We start from the raw sequence: 25,068 nt of genomic DNA, 5'->3' as shown, positions 1-25,068 counted from the left end.
TCCAGGAATACTCACCTCCAAAGGAAAGGAAAACAGCCAGGGCACAAAACACAATGAAGCAGAAACACAAAGGGAAAAGAGCTGAGAAACAGAAGCTCATTTCCAACTGCACTGAACGACTACCCAGGGCTAACAGTGTTATATTTGACTGAACCTGTGTGGTAAAACACCCCACTATTAACCCCTCAGATGTTCTCAAATAGACTCGTGAACTGTTCCTCTACAAAGGCAGATTTGGCAGATTTTATGGTTGAGGGGATGAAGAAAGTTAGTCCCCAGAAGTCTTCAAGATATAACACCACAGGTGAGGTGCACTAATCTTTGTTTCTATAGCCTCTTCTGAGGGGAACTATCACAAATATAACATACAGTCATGGATTTCTATCTAAGTGCCATCATAAATGCAGCAGTAGACATATCTTTCAAGAAATACTTCAGATAAAATATCTGGCACTGAAAAGTCTCCAAATTTGTCAGCACTGGCAAAAAATCAAGGCCCAATCTGCCTCACATGAGGACACATATTAATCATGCTACTTTAATTTTGCTTGCCCAGGTTGTGGCTGTGTAAGAGGGAGTGTGTAGTCTGAGAGAGCCACATGTGGAAACCCTAATTTTGGTTCATATGATGACTAAAATGCTGAAGGTAAACCAAAATCTCAGGTTTCTCTTCTTGCAGGGCTAGTAGGATGCACTAACAAGGCAGTCTGGAGCTCTCTGCTCACAGAATCAGGCAAATTCCACTAATAAAAGGATCCATAATTCATCTCAAAAAAAAAATCAAGATGAGTACATATCTGTACCTCGAGCAGATGGAAACGGAAGCGTAAAGGTGAAAACAGGGCAGGACAAAAGGATATAACCACACTTGGAATTTCCCCAGGCCTGGCAACTAGCACAGGTTTATTGGGCCTTCACTGGCAGAAAGTAGCATTATTTTCTATTCATTGCTGTGGCAAGAAAAGAAAAAAATAGATGGGCTAGTAAATGAAAAACCAATTGTGCAGGTAGGTGAGAGGTGTTTCTACTTCAACATTTAATGACTAACATGATCTTTCATACCAGATGTATGCTAACATCTGTCCAATATCTAACACAATTTCTTACTTCCAGATACAACAGAAAATATAAAAATCATTTCCTGGCACCAGACACATCTGCAGAAAATACTGATTCTGATACAGAAACTGAATTTGCCAGCAATTGGTGGCCCATATTCAAAACAATGACAAAGATTTCTGAAAACCAGCTGAAAAAACTCCCTAGAAGATATATTTCTAGAAGATATATTTAGACTGTGTATTTGTATTTGTAATGGAAAAGTGAGTTCACAAACTATTCTAGTTGTTGTGACAATTTTTAACAGGGACAGACCACACCATCTCAGTGCACAGGTACGCTGGCCTAAAGAGACAAAGTCAAGATGTACTTGTGCTCCTTATTGTTCAGATACAACTCAGTCAAGTATGAAACTGTGGAGTCAAGTAAAACCAATTACACTTGCCTCAAACACAAAGCCATTCCAGTAACTAGAAAACAAAACAGGTCCAGGACCTATTATATGGCTCTGAGGCCAAATGATATGGCCTGGCCACATTCACAGGATTATACACTTTTACCCTCCAAAACAAGGTGGCTATATCCAAACTGCCAATTGGGAATGGCTGCTGGCCCTTGCTAATCCCCAAGCCATGCCTGAGAATTGTTTATGACAGCATTAGCTAGTCCAGACCGAGCACAAGGCAGAGCCTGTGCTAACAGTTTAATGGTATAGATGGTCAAGTTCCAGCTCTTGGGCCCGTGCCCTGGCACTGCTTGATCTGCTCTGGTGGACCTTGCCAAACGCTGTTGTACTGTGAGCAGGGCTGGCTGGAACACAGACACTAAAAAAGAAATAAGAGTATCCAACCAAATTTAAAATCTCTAAACATTGTCATCATTCCCTTCCTTATTTTTTTGCTTTTTTGTCTTTATTTTCCAGACAGCCTTATTTCCACTGAGGTGTTCTATTTGCCAAAACAACAGAAGGTTAAAATAGTTGTGGTAAGCACTAAGTGTGCTTCATTTCTTACCACGATTCAGTGGCAGTTGCCAACAGTCAGGTAGTCAGGAATGCTGTGGGGAGTGTCAGAAGAGTTTAAATCAAGTGTCTGATGGAAAATGGGGCAGAAGAGAAAGATATCGAAGAGTGGGATAGAAAGGTGAAAAGATAAATGAATGAAATGAATTGGCCCACAAACTTTGCCACATTGCTTAAGCTTTGCTTTATCTCCTGGTTCAAAGAGTTGGATGCAAAAAGGCACGTTGCTCAACAACTGATTTGAGTGCCTTATCTCTCTCTGGTTTTGAATCACCCATACCAAAAGAATGACACGAAAGGTCTTTGCTGCAGAGCAAGTTCACTCCCTTAACCAACAGGTCAGAAGGCGGGGTAAGAAAGACTGGTTTTGCAGACTTATAGCCAAGATTGAGGTAACTTCCATAACCACCTTTGTGTGGCAGATGCCACCCCTGTTCTCTGAAGGAAACCTTTTAGGAGACTCCTGTCCACAGCATTTTGCAGGCTTTCACCACCAGATAATAACCAGATTAGTTTTGTTGGAATGAGCTTTTGAAAGCTGGCATATCCCCTGCTCAGAGCAGGCAAAGACAACACTGGATTGCTTGTGGCTTTGTCCACTCAAATTTTGGATAACTACAGGGTAGGCAGCAACATCTCTATGCACTTGTGCCAGTGTCTGGCTACTCTCAGTGTAAGCCATTTTTCTGTCTGGGTGAATTTAGAGGTGTCCTGCTATACTTTTTACTTGTGGTTACTTTAGAAGGGTCCTTTGTCACTCCACTCAGTGCACTGCATCAAAGAGCACTGACACGAAACTTTGGCTGCCCTGCCCCTTTGCAAAGCAACCAGTAATGGCAACAATGGCAGCTTACAGGAAAACTTGGGAATTATCTACCTAACATGAAGATGGAAATGAAAGCTATGGGAATTGAGATTGTTCAGCCTGGAAAAGAGAAGGCTCCAGAGAGACCTAACTGCAGCCTTTCAGTACCTGAAGGGAGCCCAAAAGAAAGTTGGATAGAGACTATTTACAAGAGCATGTAGTGACAGGACAAGGGGGAATGGCTTCATACTGAAAGACGGTAGGCTTAGATTAGGTATTAGGAAGAAATTCATTACTGTGAAGGTGGTGGAACAGGTTGTCCAGAGAAGTTGCGGATGCCCCATTCCTGTGAGTGTTCAAGGCCAGCTTGGATGGGACTCTGAGCGACCTAGTCTAGTGGAAGGTGTCCCTGCCCATGGCAGGCAGGTCGGAATGAGATGATCTCTAAGGTCCGTTCCAACCCAAACCATTCTATGGTTCTATGACTCTATGAAGATGGATTTATTGCAAGACTTGAAGCAGCTGTACGAATGAAGCTGAGATGACAGCTAAGAAAACCTGAAATAGCATTATCCTGCGCTGCTTCAGAGCTCAACTTTACTGTAAAGTAGTTCATATTTCTAAGCAGGCTGAGAAAACAAGGTGAATGGCAGCTTTGTATGTGGCTAACAAAGTATGTGTGATCCATATCTTCAAAATCTGTATCCATCTGTGTGTTTTAATCAAAGCAGGACATCTGAGATAATTATGCATGTGCATGATGACCCTAAAAGCCATCAATTCTACACATCAGACACTTCGGTCACAGCAAAACTACCAGAAGAATTATTACGAGCAGTGGAGAAAATGTTATGAAATAGAGTTTAAAACTTCATAAGCAAGAATGGAATTAATACACTCAAAATTTTCCTCGATAATCCAGCTTGAAGAACCTTGCAAAGATAAATGCTAGACCTTTAAAAGTAAGGATGATAAAGATAATTAATGGAAGCTTAGAAAGATAATAATGTCTCAAATCCATGTGGGGTATAACTATTGCTCGGCTTTTGAGGAAAAGGAAGATAAATTATTCAGTCTTACTCCATCCCAGCATGAGGCAAAAACTATAAAGGAAACAAGCTGTTCAAAAGCAAAACTGTGATGACTATGCCAAGATAGGAGTTAGGCTCAGAAGACCTAAAATAAATCCAAAGTTCTAGTAGTTACTGACCAGTGAGGATTCTGGGTATCGTTTTAAAGCAAACTGACAAAAAACCCATCTTGGGAAGGATTGAAAAGGTGATTCAATTCTATGATAATGTTAGGATATTACAGAATGCTTTTGGTTCGAAGGGACCTCTGCAAATCACTCAGCCCACTCCTGCTCAAAATAAAATGCACTTGGATATCAGACCGGAGTGTTCCTGGTCATGTGCAGCTGAGTTTGCAGTGTTTACCATGGAGATTCTAGAGCTGTTTTGGGACTTGGCTCCAGTTTTGGCCCCTGCACCTACACTAATACACACAGCATGGGCAACAAACAGGAGGAGCTTGTAGCTTGTAGCGAGGTGCAGGTCGGTCTCTTCTCCCACGTAACAAGCAATAGGACAAGAGGAAATGGTCTCAAGTTAAACTAGGGGAGGTTTAGATTGGATATTGGGAAAAATTTCTCCACTGGAAAGTTATCAAGCATTGTATAGGCTGCCCAGGGAAGTGGTTGAGTCACCACCACTAGAGGTATTAAAAGACATGTAGATATGGCACCTGGGGACATGTTTTTGTGGTGGGCTTGGTCGTGCTGGATTAGCAGTTGGATTTGATGATCTTAAAGATCTTTTCAAACCTAAATGATTCTGTGATTTTATGAACATCAGGAACACCGTTTTGCTGTTTGGATGACAGAGCATTGGCATAGGTGGCCCAGAGAGGACTGGAGTCACCTTCCTTGGAGATAATTCAAGGCCATCTGGACATGGTCCTTGGCATTTGAGTCGAGGTGACCCTGCTTGAGTAAAGGGGGTGGACCAGAGGACCTGCAGAGGTCCCTTCCAACCTTAACAATTCTGTGATTCTCCCTGTTCCTATACACTTCCTTTGTTCATTGAGCTTGCTCAGGATTTTCATGTTCAGGCAGGATGGTTTCCAGATATGCCTGCTTGGCTCTTGTACAGGGGCTGAGCAATTCCTGTGCCACCAGGAGGTTGCCATTGGTGAACTACTGGATCCTTCTGCATGTTCTTGTACAACACCTTTGTAAGCTCCTCTTACAATGACTGGCACTTCAGAAAAAGAATACGGATTTGCAGGGGAACACGTGATCAAATTATGCCCAGCATCATTCTTCAGGGGTGTTTCACTTGTGGGCTGACAAATGTTTCTCCATGCATTACTTCAGTGGTTTTGAAGGCATGAGCTTTGTATAACATTTTACGTTCCTTTGGAATTAAAGGATAACTTTAATCATATAAAATATTATAATATAAACAATATATAGTCTTAAACATTCAAATTACACAGCCAAAAAAGCTTCTCTTTCCTGACATGTTTGTGCAACAACTTAGCAGTAGTAAATATTACTCATATACTTCTCCAGTGCTTTGTTTCAGGATTACCACAAAACACCCAGAATCATGAACAGTAAGAAATAATGCTATGATATGAAGAATTTATTACTAGTTATTATTCATTATTTATACAGTGGGTGCATATCACTTTACACACAAATACCACTTCACAGGCAGCATATATTTCTCTGCAGAACTTATGCAAGGTTTGTTTTCCAAAGTGACCGGTTTGGTGATGCTAAATTGTATTGGGTAACAAACACATATGTTTCAGCTTGACAGGAGCAGAGAACAACCAAAAACAGCTGAGGCAAACCAACTTCTTGGAGAATTTGGAATAGTCTGTTCCTCCAAACCAAATAAATGTGCATTTTGTTTCCTGAAGTGTGCCCATTTCATCCAAGAACAGAATGTTACAGCAGCTAACCAACACTTGAACATCTAGTAATGCCTCAAATTTCAAGAGAAAACCCAACAAATATGCCTATAAGTTTATATTTTTTCACATGCTACTTTTAAAAGAAATGTTAGATTATACATCTTCATCAGAGCTGCTTCTACAGAGTGAAACCAGAATGAGGAAAAAGTGTGAGGAATTCCTTCCATGGTCTCCCCTACTGTGCTCTCGCAGGCATTGACAATGAGCCCTGTTCTGCACTGTGTGCCCATTTCTGCAGAAGATGGCAGCACCTTGTGTGCATTGTTTGGGTGGGATGGAGCACATTCAGCATTGCTGCAGTAACGTGACTCCTGGCATTGCTGTGGCATCGACAGAACAATCCTCCAACGGAACAGCCCAGGCTGCCTACGCTTCATGCCACAGAGTCACAAGATCCTCATGCTCCTCTTCAAGGTCTGGGCACATTTTCAAGAGGATTTTCAGGATTGTAGACAGGGCAGTGGTGATGCTTTAATGTCAGTTTGGAGTGTCAGCACTGGCTGATCAGAGCTTCCCGGTATGCCTGGAGCACATCAGCCTGTGTCCAGCATTTGAAGGTGCAGCATTCCCAGTAAAAGGAGTCAGAGAGCAGAGTTTAATTTCCTGTTTATCACTTCCAGAGCCAAATTTATTTTTATGTCTATCAACTTCACAGACAAGTGTCATATCAAGCAGGAACCCAAGGCCCATAAAAATCACAGGGAGAAGTGAAGTTTGGCTCCCTTCTATTTTTTTCTTTCTTTTTATTCATTTGGTTCATTTGTTTTGCAAGCAACTTTTAAATTGAAATCTACATATCAATCAGCAAGCTGAGAAAACCAATGCCATCAAGAAAATATTATGTCTGGCATACAATGTATTTTTCTTCTGCTATGCATCGAAACTGTAGTTTTTAAAAATTGCCATTGTGCTCCTGTTATAATAAAAATTATGGTATGCAGACATTCCACCCAACCAGTACTGCAACCTTCTAACAAACTGTTTGCATCAGGCTCTTCTATACCTTAATCAACTCATCCCCTCATCAACTCAATGATTTCTCAGACATCACCCTCTTCATGCAACACCAAAATCCGAAACTACTTTGTTGAGAAAGGATTGGTTCTGTCAAAAATAATTTCTGGGCCCTACTTATCAAGTAGTGACAGTAAAAATAATAGGAAACCACCAGGTGATTCCTTGCAAAATTCTTTTTGTGACTGCATTTGATGGTGACAACAGCAATATGTTCCTAAATGACAACCACCAACGTTACAATTATAAGCACTTATAAGCCAGGAAACCTGCCCTGCCCTCCTTTAGAAGCAATGCTCCTTGGAAATAAACCCACATCAAATCACAGGCAAGGCAGCTCCTAGGCTTTTTCAGCCTGACAGGAGGCTACGACAAATTTTATAATAAAACCCCCATAACTCTTGAAACGACAGAAGTATATATTTCGCTGCATTTTGAATGGATAATCTGCAACTAAAACACATGAAAACGAAGTAATGGCAAAAAAGAAATAAGAAAATAAAAAAGAACTCTAAATAATTTCAAAGAATCAAGCACATAAATCCTGGCCAATACAAATTTTGTTTAGGTTTTATTATTGATATTTATCTCTTCTGGAAGTCAAGAAACTTTTTGATCAAAGTGCCAAAGCCCAGAAATACTCCTTTTTCTTTACCCAAAGCTGTCATGTTTGTGACCTTGTAAGTATTTGGCGATGTCAATTAGTGCTTCGAAAATGCTGCCTTTCATCTTCAAATGGAACTGGGCCTAGAAACTGGCCAGACCTCTTAGCTCTTTCAACAGATGATAAACACACTGCAAGTAAAAAAATCCAAGTGGCTTTTTATGACTTTACAGATTAATGAGCATGTCAGAGTTTTCCAACCAATTTTGGCCCAATAAAGTATCTACAAAACTTGACAAACTAAATCCACATTTTGTATGTCCCAATTTCTATACTACTAAAAATATGTACAGCTACACCTGAGAAAAAATACTAAAATAAGATGTTAAGAGGAAGTAGCAGACCATCAGCACAATTTAAGCCCTCTCTATGGGTCACAGATCATTAGGAATAGCCTTCTACAGAGGAGTCTGAAAAACACCCAAGGTATCTCTCCACTTCCTTGAAAGGGAAGAATCGGTTGCTCTACTTCAAGGCCTTCATCATGTCAGTTTTGGAACCCACCACTGATCTCCCTTTGCTCTCCTGTCCCCTGGTGGTAAAAATACCTCCTAGGAGTTGTAATTTTTTTGTAGTAATGTGATTAGTTCAGCAGAAGTCATTGCCTAGTTCAATTTACAGATATTTTGGTCAATTTGTAATTAGCTCAAAGAAAAAAAGTGTCCTGAGAGTCAATGACCAAATCTATGTGCTTCCTCCTCTCATTCCTGGTACAAGCCATGTTGATCCCTCAAAAGGAACTCTCAAAATTACTTGAGGATATAAGGATGATACTACAATGGTATTTTTTTGTGGTGTAATCTGCTGGTTTCAGCCTACCTGGGCTGGTGTGATGGCACCACAAAAGGCTCAGTCTGGAAGCTGCACTCCAGTTAAATGGTGTGTCAGCCCAAAAAGGTAAATTGTGCAAAGCTTATTGAACTTTGAAACCTAAACAACCAGGAGGATGTGATTTAGGTGCCAGGGAAAACCTGTCCTTGTATTCTATTAGAGACCATTGCTATATACTATATACTCGGCATTGCTCTGATTTCCTAAACATTCATGTAATAGTCTGCCATAATCGGAGCTTCATATGCATCTGAAGCCTCTGATTAGGTGGAATACGCCTGCATCTCATTTACCAATGAAACTGGACATTAGTCTATTTTAAAAAATTATCCATAGGTAAAAATATGCTCCCAGGAAAAAATCGCTTTCACTATTTGCCATCCAGCAACTGAAGCCTTTTGTACCATCACAATAATTTGCACTTGGGCCAGACTGCTGCTTTGTGTCCAGATCACCAGGCTACTCCCTGAAATGGTGACAAAAATATGCCAACTCTCAATACAAACCCTAGGGTTATGGAGAAGCAGCTTTGCACAGAGAAGTTGGAAGAGCAAATCCCATATACTTTATCACTGCATGTTTTGACTGTTTTTTAGCAACTGTTGTATTCCAATATTTATAATCGCTCTCTTTATGCAAGCGTCTTATGTTTTATAATAAAAAGAGTACATAAATTTCAGTTACCGTAGCAGAGCAAATTGTTGTATGTAATTAGTCATGTACAACATAAGGCGTAACTTGAAAAACAATTTGTGTTTATTCTTCCTCTGCTTAATCAATATTTTAAATATTTGTGGAAACCATACACCAGCTTAGTAAATCATCACCTCCAAAGCGAGAGAAATAGAACAGACAACACAAATCCTGCAACCTACAGCAAATCATCTGCATATGACAGGCTGCTGTTGAGGGAACTACATTTTTTGGCCTGTGAAGGAAAGAAGAATATAACATTTTACTTCTGTGCTGTTCCATTTTATTCCTTTTTACTGTGCATTCCTCAGCCATGCCGATTTGTTTTTCCTTTACCATAAGAATTTTCTTCCCTCTCCACTTATTTTTTAATGCTATTTAGTTGCACTGATACACAAAGACAGTAGGGGCTGTTTTTTTCCCTGCAATCCTTGTTTGACTTTTCAGAGAGGTTAACAGATGTTTTAACATCACTGTCTTCCCTCCCACATCATAACTGTGGCTAACCACAGTAGGACAAACTTCGATAGCAACAACATGAGAGTCTTAAATGCTATGGGAGTACTGTGAGCACAGGAGGCCAGGATCACATCTCTGTTATGCTATTTAAAGACTTAAAACTACACAGCTATCCCTGAGCTCAACTAGAGAAAATCTTATCAAAACTGAAGATTGGTGTTTTTGTAAAATTTGTCATAGGTTTAACCTTGAGAATAACAAATCATTAAGGGGGGGGGGGGGGGGCTTAGGAATCAATTTATGTTTCAAGCAAAGGGTTTTTAAAATTAAGGTTGAGAAAAAAAATCAGATCTTGCCTGGTGTTGCACAGATTCTGTTGATGTATCAATCTTTTCAGGCATTTAAAAATAATATAGAGATGATAAAAGTAAATGTTCTATAACCAAAAAATCTCTTGGTAATAAAATTTCAAATTACAGCCCATGACAACACTTCTAAATTGAAGCTGTGATACAGGAGCTTTGATGGAGAAAATTGTACAAGTAACTCACAAAGTAATTCGGAAAAGCAACAAAGAATGAAGGTGCTGCTGAGATGAACAGAAAAAACAGCTGGAATGGTGTGCAGCATCCTTAAAAATGAATTTTAGACTGTTTGTTGCCAATATCTTAAGCAGTGCTGTAGTCTTATAAGGATTTCTTGGAGAGCTTCCTTTGAGCAATAAATAACCTCACTGCAGAAAACCATGCACAGACAGACCCAAACCTGAGCTAAATCATCATACATGACTGGGTTCAGAGTCTGACAAATTGATCTGAACATTGAGTTTAATGGCAGGATTTGCCATTTGACTACTTCAGGCATTCAAGGGGGTGAGGAAGTACCTCCTGTAAGGACTCATCCCTTCAAACTGTGATGACTCTTGGTGCTGGTCTGTGGACCAACTCTTCAGATATAGCACCAGGGCAGAAAAAACAAATTGAGTAAAGGAGCTGAAACTTTGCTCAAAGTGGCACAGAATGAGTAGAAAAAACCAAAAAATCCCTACCTCTGAGTACCTCACTTTCCCTGTCAATATACTGGGTGTGCAGCATTAAACTATTTCTTACAAGTTGATGAGGTCTAAATAGTTTTTCTGATGTTTTCTGGCAGCCTCCGATGGAATGGGTTATAGCAGTGCAAAGTCTCCTCGTCATTTTGTTCAGCAAAAAATAAAGCTCAGGAAGAGACAGCTTTTCTGTTTAAATAACTCAAACTAAACATCCATAACCACTTAAATGTGGCAGATCCACTAAGTGTGATTTGTACCAAAGCATCTGTGGTAAGAAGGTTACAGGTACGCTTTGAGAATAAATTTCAAAGGTCTGAAAAGTATAATTAGTTTTAAAGTTCTCCTACACATTAATAATTAGTAATAAAAACCTTCTAAAGTCCTCCACAGAAAGAAGTAAAAAGCTCTTCCAGAAGCATAAAAGCATAGACCAAATCCAACCCCCCTCATGGTTGGTCTTATATCTAAGCTTCCTGCTGAAGATGGTTTCATCTCCCACCAACAATTAATTTGATCAATTTTTTTCTCTCCTTTCCAATGCTTTTTCCGTTCATATCACATAACTCAGGGTGAAGTCTTTAATCTTACATACATTTACATAATTTTAAAGACCAAACGGTTCAGCCAGATTAGGTAGCCTAGTGGTCCTTAAAACAATTAATCTATGAATTCCCCGACCAATTCCACCACCAACACAGCAAGTTTTACAATTCAGTTACATGTCAGAGAGAAAAGAAATTTTTTCCTCTGTTTTGAATTTGTCCCTTTAGGATTCAGTTAATCAGGAGCTAAAGGACAGGAATATGACCAATGTCTGCCAATACAGGTATCCAGAAGACAGGTCTTGTCAGACTTAATTTCAATCTTTGACAAGACTATGACTCTGTTTGATAACATGTAATTGAGGATGATGCCATGTATATGTATTTTTAATAACTATTGACTTAGCACTTTGGCAAAAAAGTCTGGAGCAATTATTATCTGCACAGACACGGAAACATGCAAGGGAATGGTGAGTGATGCTGAAAGGATGCATATGGTTTTGGTACCTATATGATTTTAGCATACATATTTTCAAAAGTAAATGAAGAATGGAGATGATGCAAAAGATACACAGTTATTTGGAGGCTACCAGGACTGGTCAACAGCAGGAAACTAGATGAACCAAGGACCAAAGGTTTGAAGACAGACTAGATGACTTACAAAAGAAATGAAACAAACTTTTAACTGAGAGAATAACTAATTAGCAGGAACACAGAATGAAGAGAGATGGATTGGCCCCTATGGTTTGAGATCTTCAAACCAGGTCTGGAAGGTATGTAAAGTCAAAACCGGCAACTGGATGGCACAGAGAGTTTTTTCTGTCCTCAGCGTGGAGGACCACTGCTGCCTGTACCCATATCCTTGGACAATGAGATAAGGAGGACCAGTTTCTCAATCTTCTGGCTTCCCAACACCATGACAGTTTATTTACCCGTGTCACCGGGGCACACCCTTGCCACTGAGCTTGATGACACCTGCCATAACGTTCGGGAAGGTTCAGCCCTGCAATCAAATATCCCTTCAGCTAAGCAATCAAATATCCACAAAACAGAAGTAAGAAATTCAGCTTTAAGATGACACCTGTCCCCCATGAGCTGGTATCCCATAAATATGCTCACAAAATGGTTGCAGAGAGTAGGTTGTGAACTCTCCATAGCTCATGGAAACTTCACACATACTTGGCTTATTTTTAAAATATTTTTATATTTTTAATTTATTTTTTTTTTAATAAACCAAGTAACCACATTATTCTTCTTACTTGTGATTTCCTCATTATATGGATATAATTTTTTATGCCTGACAATTAGCTGGACTCTACAAGAGAAAGGCCCTGGCTGGTTACACTGCTGACCCCAAGTGTAAATCTGCTGCGTGTGAAGGACAGAGACAGAGTCAGGCAGGGTGAACAGGCGTCTGTGGGAGTACCTGATTTTTTTTCTGACACCATTTCACATCATTAGTTGGAAGCCTGCTAGACACCACACCCTTGCATCTCTGTTCATCCTATCTACCTCACTTTTTCAATGTTTTTTCCTCTTTAATACATGCAATTTTGAATTTGTAGAGCTGTTTAGTTGATTCACAGCAGCAGAAGCTGGGGTAAAAACTCTATAAATTTTTACACATTTATTGTATGGGAGATTACACAGTTGATTAACAGTTCTCAGAACAAAAAATGTCCCATGCTACCTCCATTCTTGTCTATTTTTTGCTTTTGATCTATTCATGCGAAAACATTCTTACTAAGGAAAGTCATTAGAAAATTGTCTAATAAGGTAATTTAGAAGACGGTTCACATTGAGCATATGATCAAAAAGCATTTAACTTGCTGTTCCTGCCTCCTCTCCCCTAATAAACATATGGTTTACTAGCACTGATAAGATTCAAAATGCTTTTGAACATCTGGGAAAAGGGTTGATCAGCTCCAGACAATCGTTGGACTCTAAGCAGACCCAGGAACAAAGGTCGTGATAAATGAAACCACTGCTTTGGCTCCAAAATAGCCTCAATCATCTCCAGACAAAGCATGATTGAAATGCATCTATCTGTGGATAGCATCTGGAGAACTCTAAATATGTTTTGATCAGAATCCGAGTGGTTTCTTTCAAATGAAAATAATTTTAAGATGCCATGGAAAATTTTTACAACCAATCACACTTCGGCCTAATGTTTCCTTCTGCAGCATTGACCTTGTTTTTCTACAGTGTGAAAAAAATCAATATAATAATGGTACTGCAGTAAAATTTCAGCTTGCTCTTGGCTTACTTTAAATAACTTTATTGTCTCCTTTCCTTCTGTCTGCATCTGCTGTATTTGGCACTTGCAGTTATTAAAATGAAACCAAGTTGAAAGAAAATGTTAAATATCATAAAAAGAAACCCAGCAGTGCTTCTGGCTCACTTTGTCAATGCTGTGGTCACCTTTACCATTTGCCAGGGTTTTTTGTTCCCCAGCTGTTCTACCTGAATCTACATGCAGAAAGAAACCCCAGCTTTCTCCTAGAATATCAACTTGTACTTTGCAGATTTAAAAGAGCTAAATGTTGTTGTTTCTTTTTTTTAGAAAGGAAAAGTCACCCTCTTTCCTCCAATAATATATTGGAACAAAAAAGCCCAATGGTTTACTAGTGATTTCAGTTCTTTGATGCTTAACATTTTCTTACTCCTCAGTTTGCCTTTTTTGCCCAAATGAGCAAGCCTGGTCATAGCAGTCCCACTGTTTCAATCCTACCTGCACTAAGAACAAGGCTTTGAGAACCCTGTAGGAAACTATCAACTAAAAAGAAGAAAAAACACCATTCGGCCAAAATTATGCCCTTTAGTCACTTTCCACTCCCTCTGGATGAGAACCATTTGTTGTCAACCACAGCTCTACCTTGGTCAACAGACAAGAAGAGCATTCCAAAAAGCAAAAGTGGGAACCATGTGTTCAAGGTAAAGCCACAGAAAGCCTAAATGTAGGCAGTGCTGAAAGGAAAGAAGCATTTGCTCTGCCTGGGCCTCTCAGAAGTATGAGCCAGTCTTAGAGCAAGAAACACCTACTCTAGTGTGTGCACAACACAGAAAAGAATAAAAAAGACACACGCTGCCCACAGGAATTTATTTTCCTACTCTTGGCTATACCACAAACACAGGTTTTATAAAGGGACAGGTGAAGCTCCATCTCTAGCAGCCCCTTTAGCAGATCAACCCCTTAAAAAGAAAAGCTGAATTCTTACTTTGGTAGTTGAAGCTGGCGAGGAGTTGGCCACCAGGCTGGTGATGACGTCGCTGTTGCCGGTGGTGCAGGCGGCAGTGGCCGGGGTGGGGAGCCGGGAGGGGACGATGGGCAGGGGCAGCAGCCCCGGGCGGGTGCTGCTGTTGGTGCTGGCAGCGCTGCTGCAGTTGGTGCTGCTGACATGGTTGCCATTGGAGCTCCAATCCCGGCGATCCCACCCGGCACGGTAATCTCTTTCGAACCGGCTGTGGTGCCGTGACATCTCGGTGGAGGGCAGCTTTGTCTCAAAGGGAACTCGAGAGCTTGCCTGAAAGATTAAAGCCAAAGAGGAGTTAGGAGTGAGGTCCCAGTACAGTACCTGTACTCAATAACCACCAGGGCAAGGCCCTGCCATGCCTCCTCTGCTTTAGGAGAACACTGTTCCTCTGCTTTTCCCAGCTAAACATCAGGAGGAAGAGAGCAGTGCTGTAGTAAATGTTAATCTGGAACACGAATGAAAGAGTTTGGACAAGTACAAGGACACAGTGGGAGAGCCCAGTCCTATAGAACTGAGGAAACACCATCTACCCAAACTCTTCAGTAGAGTAACAAGCAACAGCATGCAAATCAGGAAAAGCCAAGATAGAAGGAAGTCATCATTCAATGTTTTGATAACAGGAAAACATTTCCAACAGCTGCCTCTTGCAGTTTTCTCAGTAGCCTTCAGATAATTTCTGTAGCTCTTTCCTGTACCTGACACAAATATTAATCCTATTATTAAATCCTATTATTAAACATGACCAAATATTAACCCTAAAGATCAAAGGGAGAAAAAAAATCTACCTGCTAAATCTATCCATTATTTCTCTATTTTCAAAGCCAAATACCGCTTTATGCAGCCCCCTCCCCTCCCTTTTTTTTTTGACCTCCTCACTGGAAGCTCCTACAGGAAGGTTTCACTCCATGATGCCTGAGAACTTCCCACAGAGAGGATGCTCTCCAGGGCAGGCCAATATGTTCTGTCTCCTCCCGTGCTTCTGGCTAGACTTAAAACACTTAATACATGTAAAATGATCCAATGACCAAGTTGTTCTGTGTGATCATCCTGTCCTTATCATTGCTTACCCTCTCAGTCTTTGTTATCCATAGATTTTATCTGCCAAGAGCAAGACCTCTGAAAACAATGCTGGAAGTCAAGACTCCCAACATCTAATCCCAGTTCTGATAATCGTACGTTACATAGTCTAAAGCAGTTACTTAAGGCTTCCTTCCAAGGTCTCCTAACCTGCAGAATTGCAATAATGCTATTTTTCCAGCAGAGTTCTGAGTAAGTGAAAGTTTACAGCATTTGCAATTGAAGAAGAATATGAGCAAATGCTAAACATATTTATTTCCATAAATAAATAATGAGTATCTAGGTCACTGCAGCACCTGATTTATTTTATTTGCATCACACAATCCACTAAGTTCTTTGTAATAATAATATCAGGTCAGTGGAAGCAATGTTGTTTCACAGATTCTTAGATATAAAAATGGATGGTTAAAAACATCTGCTTATAAGGACTATGCAGGAAGCTGGAACCAAACTCACCCAGAAACTTAGAAATAAGAAATTTCTTAAGAGAGATAAAACTTAGAAGTGGTATAAAACAGTGTGCCTAACAAGAATGTTTGTTATTCACCTGGTAGAAATTTTTAAAAAAGCAAACAAAACCAATTATTATACCTAAATGATGAAAGGTTTAACTGGTTCAGCAGAGTTACTAGCTTGAGATGAAGAATACTCTTCCTCAGTTAAAAATTCAAAAATATGTGTATTACAAAAAAAAAGCCCCAAATTCCCTCCTACAATCATTATTTTCAACTAAATGCTGAACCAAATCTCCTAGGAAGCTGCACTTGTGATGGTTATGTTGCCACTGTGCAGGAATGGCAACAAGAGCTTATACTGGGGACCACATCAGTGCTGTTGGTGTTGACTGCAAAATTAACATTCCTCTTAAACCAACAGAGCCAGTTATTTTTTCCTCTAGTAGGATGTGATGCAAGGCTTGACTTGATGATTTGAGGGCTGTCAAGATTAGATTCTTCTGTCTTGTATTTTTGTGGCCATCTGATACTTTCATTCAGTAAGCTCATTTTGTATTTTCCAGAGGACCACGTGGGAATGACAGCTCAGCTGTACAACAACCACAGCAAAAACCAGAGACACCAGTGCTGTGAAAGGTGCTGTAGTGAAAACAGGAACTTTTATTTTAGTAGAGGTGAACAAAGTAAGTTTTTCCTCTAGTGACAACCATCTCAGAATAAAATCAGTACCTAAACACAGTGTCTTTAAAGGCTAGAATTCCACAGGTATAACCCCACTTTCGTTTGTTTTATAAATATTTTGCCAAATCAGGCAAAAAGGGAGTCTGTAAACTGCAAGCTGTAATTTCAAAATATCCTTTATTATTCCTTGCCTTTGAAAAAGTTTCTTTTTTAATCCCCACAGCCTCCACCACCGTTTGAAGGTATCTTTCCTGACTGTTTGGATGCTGGCTGTCAACTGAATACCCTTCTCCTCCCGAGCTCGAGGATCTCCATTAGCTGTATTAGTGTACTCCTTGACAAGGCAACCAGAGAGAACCAAATCACATCTCCCCCACCCACCCACACACTTGAGTACATCTGACATTTAATTCAGCGGAGAGCAGCGGCACACATGCACATAAGTCAATAGCGAGCAGTTTTTGCCACACGATCCAAGACACCATGCCCCCAGCAATTCTACTATCAGATGAGACTGACAGGCAATTACGTCAATAACAAGCAGGAAAAAAGCCTGTGACTAAGCCACGCATTAAGAAGTTTACTTAAAACCTACCGCCCTCTTCATGAGCCAATTCACTTCTCAGTCCAGTGGCTGTTATTTCATGGTATTTCCAATAAAAAAATAAAAGCCAGGGCTCAATGTCATACTTTTTTTTTCCAATACACTGAATTAAATATACACTACTTGTTTCAACATGTCATTTTTGGCTGGGTACAAAGACACTTGACAGCAACAAGATGTGCAGAAAAACCGGAGGGGATAACTATCTAATACATGAGTACTCAACTGCTAGTGCTTGCTATTTAAAATTAGAAAGAATAGACAATGTTCTCATAAATAGCTGCTGGGTGAGGTAAGAAATGGTTTGTGAACAGGCTAGCTAATTTTTAAATATATTTTTAGATCCAGAGTTTATGCTTTGTCTAGACTATTTTCATCAAGGATCATAATCATAATAATAATGCTTCAAACATATTCTGTACTCATAAGAAAAACTTCTCCAACAGACTGTGTCCCAAGTCAAGCATAATCATTGCATTCCTCTGCACAGAACTTGACACGGGGCAGCATAAACCATCTTGAGAAACAGCAGAGACGGACCAGTGGAAACCTGCACAAACAGCAACAAGGGCAGCAGTCACTGCAGTCAGAGATCACAGACTTTTTGAGGTTTAAAAAGATCTCTAAGATCATCGAGTCCAACTGTCACCCAAACCCCGTCATTACCAGTTCCAAACTATCTGATTTTAGACTAAAATTTTACAGTCATGTATTCTTCAGAATTTTTTTCCCCCTAGTAATAAACCTCCTTTCTGAACCCTGCCTAAAAAAACCAATACCTTTTCTTTTGCGGACATGGCGAGATGGAGAAAGATCAATACCTAATACTTAAAAATACCAACATCAACAGCTACAATTAATTAATTAATATGTTTTTACCTTTCTAAGGAAAGTTTTCCTCAACATTCTTGTGCAGGCATTTTAGCTAGCTTCACGTCCCTTTAAACAGCACTAAGGAAGAGAAAGAAGGTTTTTACATTGTTTTTTAGACTTGGGGAGCTCCCAGTGCTGTCTGCACTGAAGTCACCATGCCAGCTAAGCCTTGGCTAATTATAGATCTATCAGCCTCAGTTTTGGGGTTGATTTTTCAGCCAGTATGAAGCTCCACACTGCCCTAAGAGCCAGTACTAGAGCAGATAAGCTTAGAGCTGTCTCAGATATGTTTACTCTACATCAGAGCCATAAAACCACAATGTAGAGATGCAGACATAGTCAGCAATAGAAAGAATGTATGATTTGTGCATCTCAGAGCAGTAGTCCATGAAGAGGCATACTGTATGCTATTACTGATGAAAATCCCTCTGTGCACCCAATTCAGCTGACATACTATCCTGTGAAGGTGGTAAAGTCAGTGAGACAGGCCTTCACTCACTCTCTACTCAAGATGTAATCACTGGAGTAGCCCGGTGTCTTTAATCTCAACTAGAAAGGAGACGTGTTCCTGTTTGTCACATGGAATCAAAGGATTTTATTGTGCAGCCAAAAGGAACAAAACCTCTCTTAGAGGGGAAAAAAACCCACCCTACTAAAGAAAGACTAAAAAAGAGAGAGAAATCCATAATAGTTACTGGTTGAACTGATAAATTGAAAGCAAAAAGGAGATCAAACTGGTATTAAGGGAGAGCTGTGGAAAGGGCTATAAGCCAAAGAAGAGAGATCGAGCAACCAGAGGTAAATGCAACTCTGAAAGGAGATTTAGTGATATGGCAAGACAAACAGAATGCCTATCTCAGTCCCAAAGACTGCATCACTGTGCATGCATTGCAAAAATCATGCCAAAACACAGACAGCCCACTTGGTTTCAGACAAAGGTTATGCAGGACCCAGGCACGAGGATTATACAGGCACCCAACCCTCTCCTCCATTATTTACTTTCACAGAAGGATGGGATTGGGAGGGTAGATCAGGGAAGGGTAACAGAACAACGAAACAATACCAAACACCTTCTGAGGAATAAGACAGGATCTCTCCCAGTTGTCCAAGGCCAAAACACGCAATGTAGCAGGTGAGAGAGAAATTACTTTACATCTATCCCTCTCAAGGGTAAGTAAAATGTGAGCATACCCCTGTGCTAGAGAACATAACTTTTTCTACAACCAGGAGTTTGAGAAATGTCTCATACTAACAGCTTGCTCAACAATAAAGTTCGAGAAGGTTTTTCTGCAAAATGGGTGTCTTCAGGACTCAAATGTAGGGCACCTACACAGATGACAACATCCAGCCTCCAGATTTACCCTGAATGCTTTGACCATTTGGAAATCCTCCTACCTTCTTAGCATAAAAACATCTTCCTCCTGGTACTCATTTTTCCCCACTTCTCCAAGGCAAACTCATTTGTTCCTTGTTTCCACGGCTTCCACACACATGCACAGAGGCAAGGAAAAGACCAGCGGCATGTGAGATAGCAGCATGTTATCCTCAGGCCTCTTACCAGGTTCAAACAGATCACTGCTGCAGATTTATTAAACTGAAGTGGTTAACATTTCATTTTATGCTCGATACATTTAAACACAGCCCTTCTTCCCCCCAAGCCCAAAACACTCACTGTTCTGAAGAAAAAATGTTTCCTATTCATATTCCTTTAAATGACAGTCCGGCTCGAGTCTTGAAGCAGCTTCTTCTCTGCTTTCCACGCTTATCTAGTCAAAGTCTCCTTAAAGTGTCTATCCCCACAGATATAAATATAAGGAAAAACAGGCTTTCGGCCAGTCTGAAGCTAGAGAATCAGATTTCTTAGACTATTAGTCAACTTCATTAAGTGACTTCAAAAATAAAGGTCAAGCTTTTAATTTAAATTTTTCCTGGGTAAGCATTTGTTTCTAAATTTACCTTTTAAATAATAACATTAGAGAAACATGATAGGCAAGAGAGGTTGGGAGACAGCAATGGAAGTAGATAAATGGTCATTAGGGAAATGGCACAAAAGAAGAGAGAAAGATCCTGAAACTTTAAAATAAGCAGCTAAATAATCTTACGTGTTTTCAGACTGGATAAATGGAAGCACAGGTAAAATAGCCCATTAGAGAGCTTCAAAAGCAGTTAAGTGCATGTGAGGCCTAAGTATTTTATGAGATACACACACAAAAAAAAAAAAGACGAGGAAGAAGAGAGATTTGCTGTAATCAGATCTAGCATGAAGAACTGTAACTGATAAAGAGGAAGATGTCTAAGTACCTAAGCTTGAGTGATTTCAGATATATGCTGCAGGGAAAATGTTACAGCATGCAGTTTTATCAGAGCACACCGACACAACAACCTCTCCTGAGGCACAGGTCTGAACATATAATTTATGCATATGGTATCAAAATCACATTGAAATATATCAGTATTACCATAAATTCTGCATATAATTCAATCATCAGGTCATGTATGTACACGTCTTTAAGAAACTCAAAATAGAACAAGGTACCAGCAGACCCGGCAGCTTCAGGAGCCACTCTTCACTTCAGCAGTGTGCCAAACAAAATGTTTTATTTGAGCTCAACATTATTTTTAACCTACAAAGACTTTCTTAGACACATATGGAATCACTGTTACAAGCCTACATGGATCTGACTAATCCTTTTTCGCAATTTTGACTTAACTTTTTTTTTCTGTTTGGGTGACTTCAGTGAAAGAACTCTTTGTTAGACAAAGGCAGATGGAATCCAATCAAGAGATTCTGTAAAGCTGAACTACAAGCAGCTGTGTAGAAAGATAAGATCCAGAAATATTTGAGGGGCAAGGAAACAACTTTATTATCAAGCAAGGTCTACTTTTGTAAACCCCCGATTTAGTCTTGTAAACAGCTGTAAAGCTCTTGTAAAATCCAAGACAAGGCAGAGAGACTTGAGCTGCTTTGCAACAATCAGATCTTGGGAAAAGAGAAAAAAAAGGAAAAAAGGAGCCCAAATCCTAACCCTGTAAGTGATAAAGGAGCAGTAGATTTAAGAGATTATACAGGATTTAATTTTCCAAATATATGCTAGAGGAGGTGATGCTTTGGGACGTATTAAAAAAAATCAAAGCATCAAAAACAACGGTGTCTTCTTAGCAGAAAGTTCACTATGGAAGAAGCACAAATGAGACTTTTGCTTCTCTGTCTTGAAATACTGCTGAAAAGTGTGTACACTTATTATTTCTGAGTACCTCAGATGCATATGAAATTATTCCCTTTAGATAAGTAAAAAGATAAACTAGACTATCCAACTAAAAAAACCCCAGCCACGATGGAAGTGAAACCATACCTCATAGTCTCGTTTCTTTCTTTCAAAGTTGAGAGAATATGACCTTCCTAAATAAGGGGTTACCAAAAAATCTGTGTTTTATTACAAAGCTCCTAGGAAATTTATCTTCAATATGATCATTTTCTATATGCAGTAATTTGCTTTCAGGTGCTAATTTTTTTTACAACCTGAGTGGAGTAGATAACACATCCTGCAATTCATGGATCATGAGCACTAGCAGAGCGAGGAAAGTTCAAAGGTTCAGAGACATCTGTGGTCCTGCAGCTCACACTCTTGGAACAGAAGATGAAGCCCATCTTGAGCCCTGCTGCTTGCCAAATCTGGACACACCAAGTCATGAAGTTTACATCAGATTTCCTTCTGGGGATGTTCCTGACCATGAGACTTTCTTGGACTACTCTGAAAGGCCTCCATCCACATCCTCAGATGCACTTATTGTTAACTATAAATTGCAGAAAATATGTCAAAATATACTGTTTTAGGATACATATTTGGAGAAAATTCTTAAATCCAGGAGAAAATGCCTAACTCCGTTCCTATCTCTTCAGGCTTTTATTGGAAGGATCTCTCACTTGATCCGGTTCTCCTCCATGGTTTGTTGCAAACCATCCCTCCCTCCTCCAACAAAAAAAGCTCAGAGCACAATTCAACCTTCACCACCCCTCCAGGCCCAAAATCAATTCTCGATGCCATTTGCTGCAGATTCTTGATCTTTCCAAGGTCCTTCTGCAGCAACACGACTGGAATTTTACGCAGCAGCTTCCTAAATGAAAATCCACCAGAACTTCACACAAAGGCATAATAACTTCCTCAGATGTCTCCGCAGGGTCCAGGGTAGCTGGCAGTGTCTGGAACCCAGCCTTGTTAAAAACGGAGAGAGAGAGAGAAAAACACAATGTCCCTCTGTAACACTCCTGCTTGCAAAACACTGCCCAAAACATTGACTTCCCTAATTAAATTATCTCATTAGCATGAAAAGCAAACGAAGGAAAACCAAATGCCAAGAGCTGCCGTGTTAAAGGCCAGCTCGTGGAGGGTTTTGTGCGGGAAGATTCGCACGGCAGAGCCGGTGGCCAAACACCTCGACTGCCGGCACAGGGCCTGGCTGGATGTCAGCTGGTGGCCAGGGTCCAAGGGTTCCTGCCCGGGAGAGGTGGGGAGGGAAGGCAGGGACACAAAGGGATTTCTTCTGCGGAAATGTGCCGTCTTCTCAAAACACATTAAGTGGTTGCCAGGACCTGACATACCTAATCTCGCCTAAGACTTCATAGTTAATAAAGCAGAAACGTAGGATAAGCTACTGTCAGTGCTGCCAAATGTCACGAAGTAAATCTCTCAAAAATTTAATTAGCAAGATTTTGGCTCTTTTGGGGATGGTTTCTTGGGCGGGGGTAGGAGGCAGAGGAGAAGGGGACTGGGTCTTCAAATCACATCTTGGACGAGGCAGGAGAAATTTCCTTTTATTTCCTGTTGTTTCCAATCATCCAGGCCCTGAGGAAGACTGATCAATCAGTCAAAACTAATACAGGAGAAAGTTCTCTGCCAAAGTAAGGTTAAACGCAACATATTTTACAGCATGAGCTCTCTGGGTCACCCGTAGTGCTGCAAAATGCTATAATTAAGAAACCATACTTCAAATTTCCCTCTTAGAGGATATTTTTAGGTCATCCCACCTCTGTCATTGTCCACATCTAAAAAGCTTCAGCCAGTACCTGGAGAATTAGTAATTTTCTCTTCCAGGACTGATGCCCTCTGACCACAGAGAATTTTCTGACACACAGTTTGTTGAAAGGAGATGTATCACTCCCCTAAATCAAGAGCACATTTACACTTACAGCATGAAACAGTCCCTAAGCATCTGGTATATTAAAAGAGCTTATTATATGCAAAATGCCTCAGAAAAAAAACCCCAAACCAAAACATTAAATCATAGAATCAGAGTCATTTAGGTTGTAAAAGACCTGTAATATCAAGTCCAACTATTAACCCAGCACTGCCAAGCCCGCCCACTAAACCATGTCCTTAAGTGCCACATGTCTTTTAAATTTACTGAACATGAGACTAGCACAGCCCATACCAACAGGCATCCAAGAATCTTCAAGGTTTTAGCATGATTTGCTGTACACTGGGATAGGGAAGTGCAGTTATCTCAATCCTGCACTAAGAAAGTGAATTCCCAGAGACTATGCAAGATCCCTACCCTAAGGAGAATAACTACAGTTTTTCCAACTTCTGGTGCCCTAAATGCAGGACTTCACCAGCTTCCACTCACAAAGCCTCTCAAGCAACCTCACTCTTTGTTTAAGGAGTCATATATATATTCTTTTTGTAGTTTTAGAAGTTGAAAAGTGCTTGGAGAGGAGAGTTCCTCTGCATATTTCCATCTTTTTGCTTCATGGCACTGGTACCATTCTTACTCCATCAGTACTTGGCCCCCCTTTCCCTAGCTGGAAATACTGGACTTGTAGCTCACCCACAGACACCTGGAACTTTTGAATAGAAATCTTTTCATCCCAGTGCATGTCACTGGAGTTGGCCACAGCCCACTTTATCTATCCATCTGCAGTCACAGCTCATCACCTCTTATGGCCTAAGCATGTTTCATAAAATGGATTGACTTTATTTTCAGTTGGTACAATAAAGTAAGTATCACTTACATCCACTTGCTATTTTTGTTGTGTTTTGAAAGGCGATGCTTCAAGAACCGTTAGGACAGGTCCTAATGAATTAATACCACAGCCAGTATCAAAGTTAACTGCTCCTCTGCCTCTTAAAAGCTATTCCTGTTATCACTTCTTCCACCACCCTTTTTTGCTTCTCACTTAGAATTGCCACCAGTGACTCATGTTTTATCTTTTAAACTGTTGGATGAAGGCTGTTTGCTGAACGCAGTAAATCAGCAGCCCACCTTTTCTAGGCCAGAGGTCTGCAGCTTTTAATTAGCTGCTTTAGAAATAATATGATCAAATAAGAAACAGCTCATGAACCAGTCAGCATATCCCTCTCAAGATATGTTAGGTGATGTAGAACCTTTAAATATTACAGACAGAAATCAAATCTTATTTGGCAAGCACCTGCTTAAATATGCATTTAAGAATACCGAGAATCTAGTCAAGAATATAACTTGAAAACTACTAGATTTGCAAGCACTGGCCAAAATGTTTGCACTTTACTCTGAATAGCAATCATTCATTTGCATTCCACTAAAGCTGTCAAAAACTTTATATGCAGTCTTGTAGCGAGATTGTTACATACATGCCAAATGCCTGTATAGCAAACATCTGGCCTCGCTTCTGTTCCAGGATTTGCCAAAGCATAAGTCCATCCGTTGTTTTTTCTTGTGACTTTTATTTTTTTTCTCTCTGCTGTGCCTGAGGTCGTTTTTCTTAAAATGAAATCATTAAAACAGGCAGAAAGAGTGGAGGAAGGAGGAGTAAGAAGAGCTGTAGCATCTGAGTAATCTTCCAGTGGGACTAATTTTACTAAGTATTTGTGCTGCTGCTACCAGTCAATCACTACAAGTATTATTGAGAAGCTAAAAAAAAAAAATTAAAAATTAAACCGCATTTAGGAAAGAATATTGGCATAGAAAGAAGGAAAAACACATGCTGTTCTATAAACTAGAAGTTCCGTTTACTCAAATGTCCTCA

General features: G+C 40.1%; 1 protein-coding gene across 4 annotated transcripts in view; it reads right to left on the bottom strand.

The window, feature by feature from the left end:
• Positions 1-25,068, bottom strand: part of KLHL29 (kelch like family member 29) — a 392,600-nt gene that overhangs the window by 226,580 nt on the left and 140,952 nt on the right. For all 4 annotated transcript variants that reach the window (XM_051810143.1, XM_051810162.1, XM_051810153.1 and 1 more), the window contains one exon: positions 14,340-14,645. In XM_051810143.1, coding sequence (XP_051666103.1) covers positions 14,340-14,600 — 261 coding nt within the window. In that variant the 5' untranslated portion in view covers positions 14,601-14,645. The remainder of the gene's footprint in view (positions 1-14,339; positions 14,646-25,068) is intronic.

Source organism: Manacus candei, unplaced genomic scaffold (genome assembly GCF_025592945.1).
Source record: "Manacus candei isolate 608988 ecotype Guabito, Panama unplaced genomic scaffold, ASM2559294v1 h1tg000007l, whole genome shotgun sequence".
Classification (NCBI taxonomy): Eukaryota; Metazoa; Chordata; class Aves; order Passeriformes; family Pipridae; genus Manacus; species Manacus candei.
This window is presented reverse-complemented; position numbering and strand designations above follow the sequence as displayed.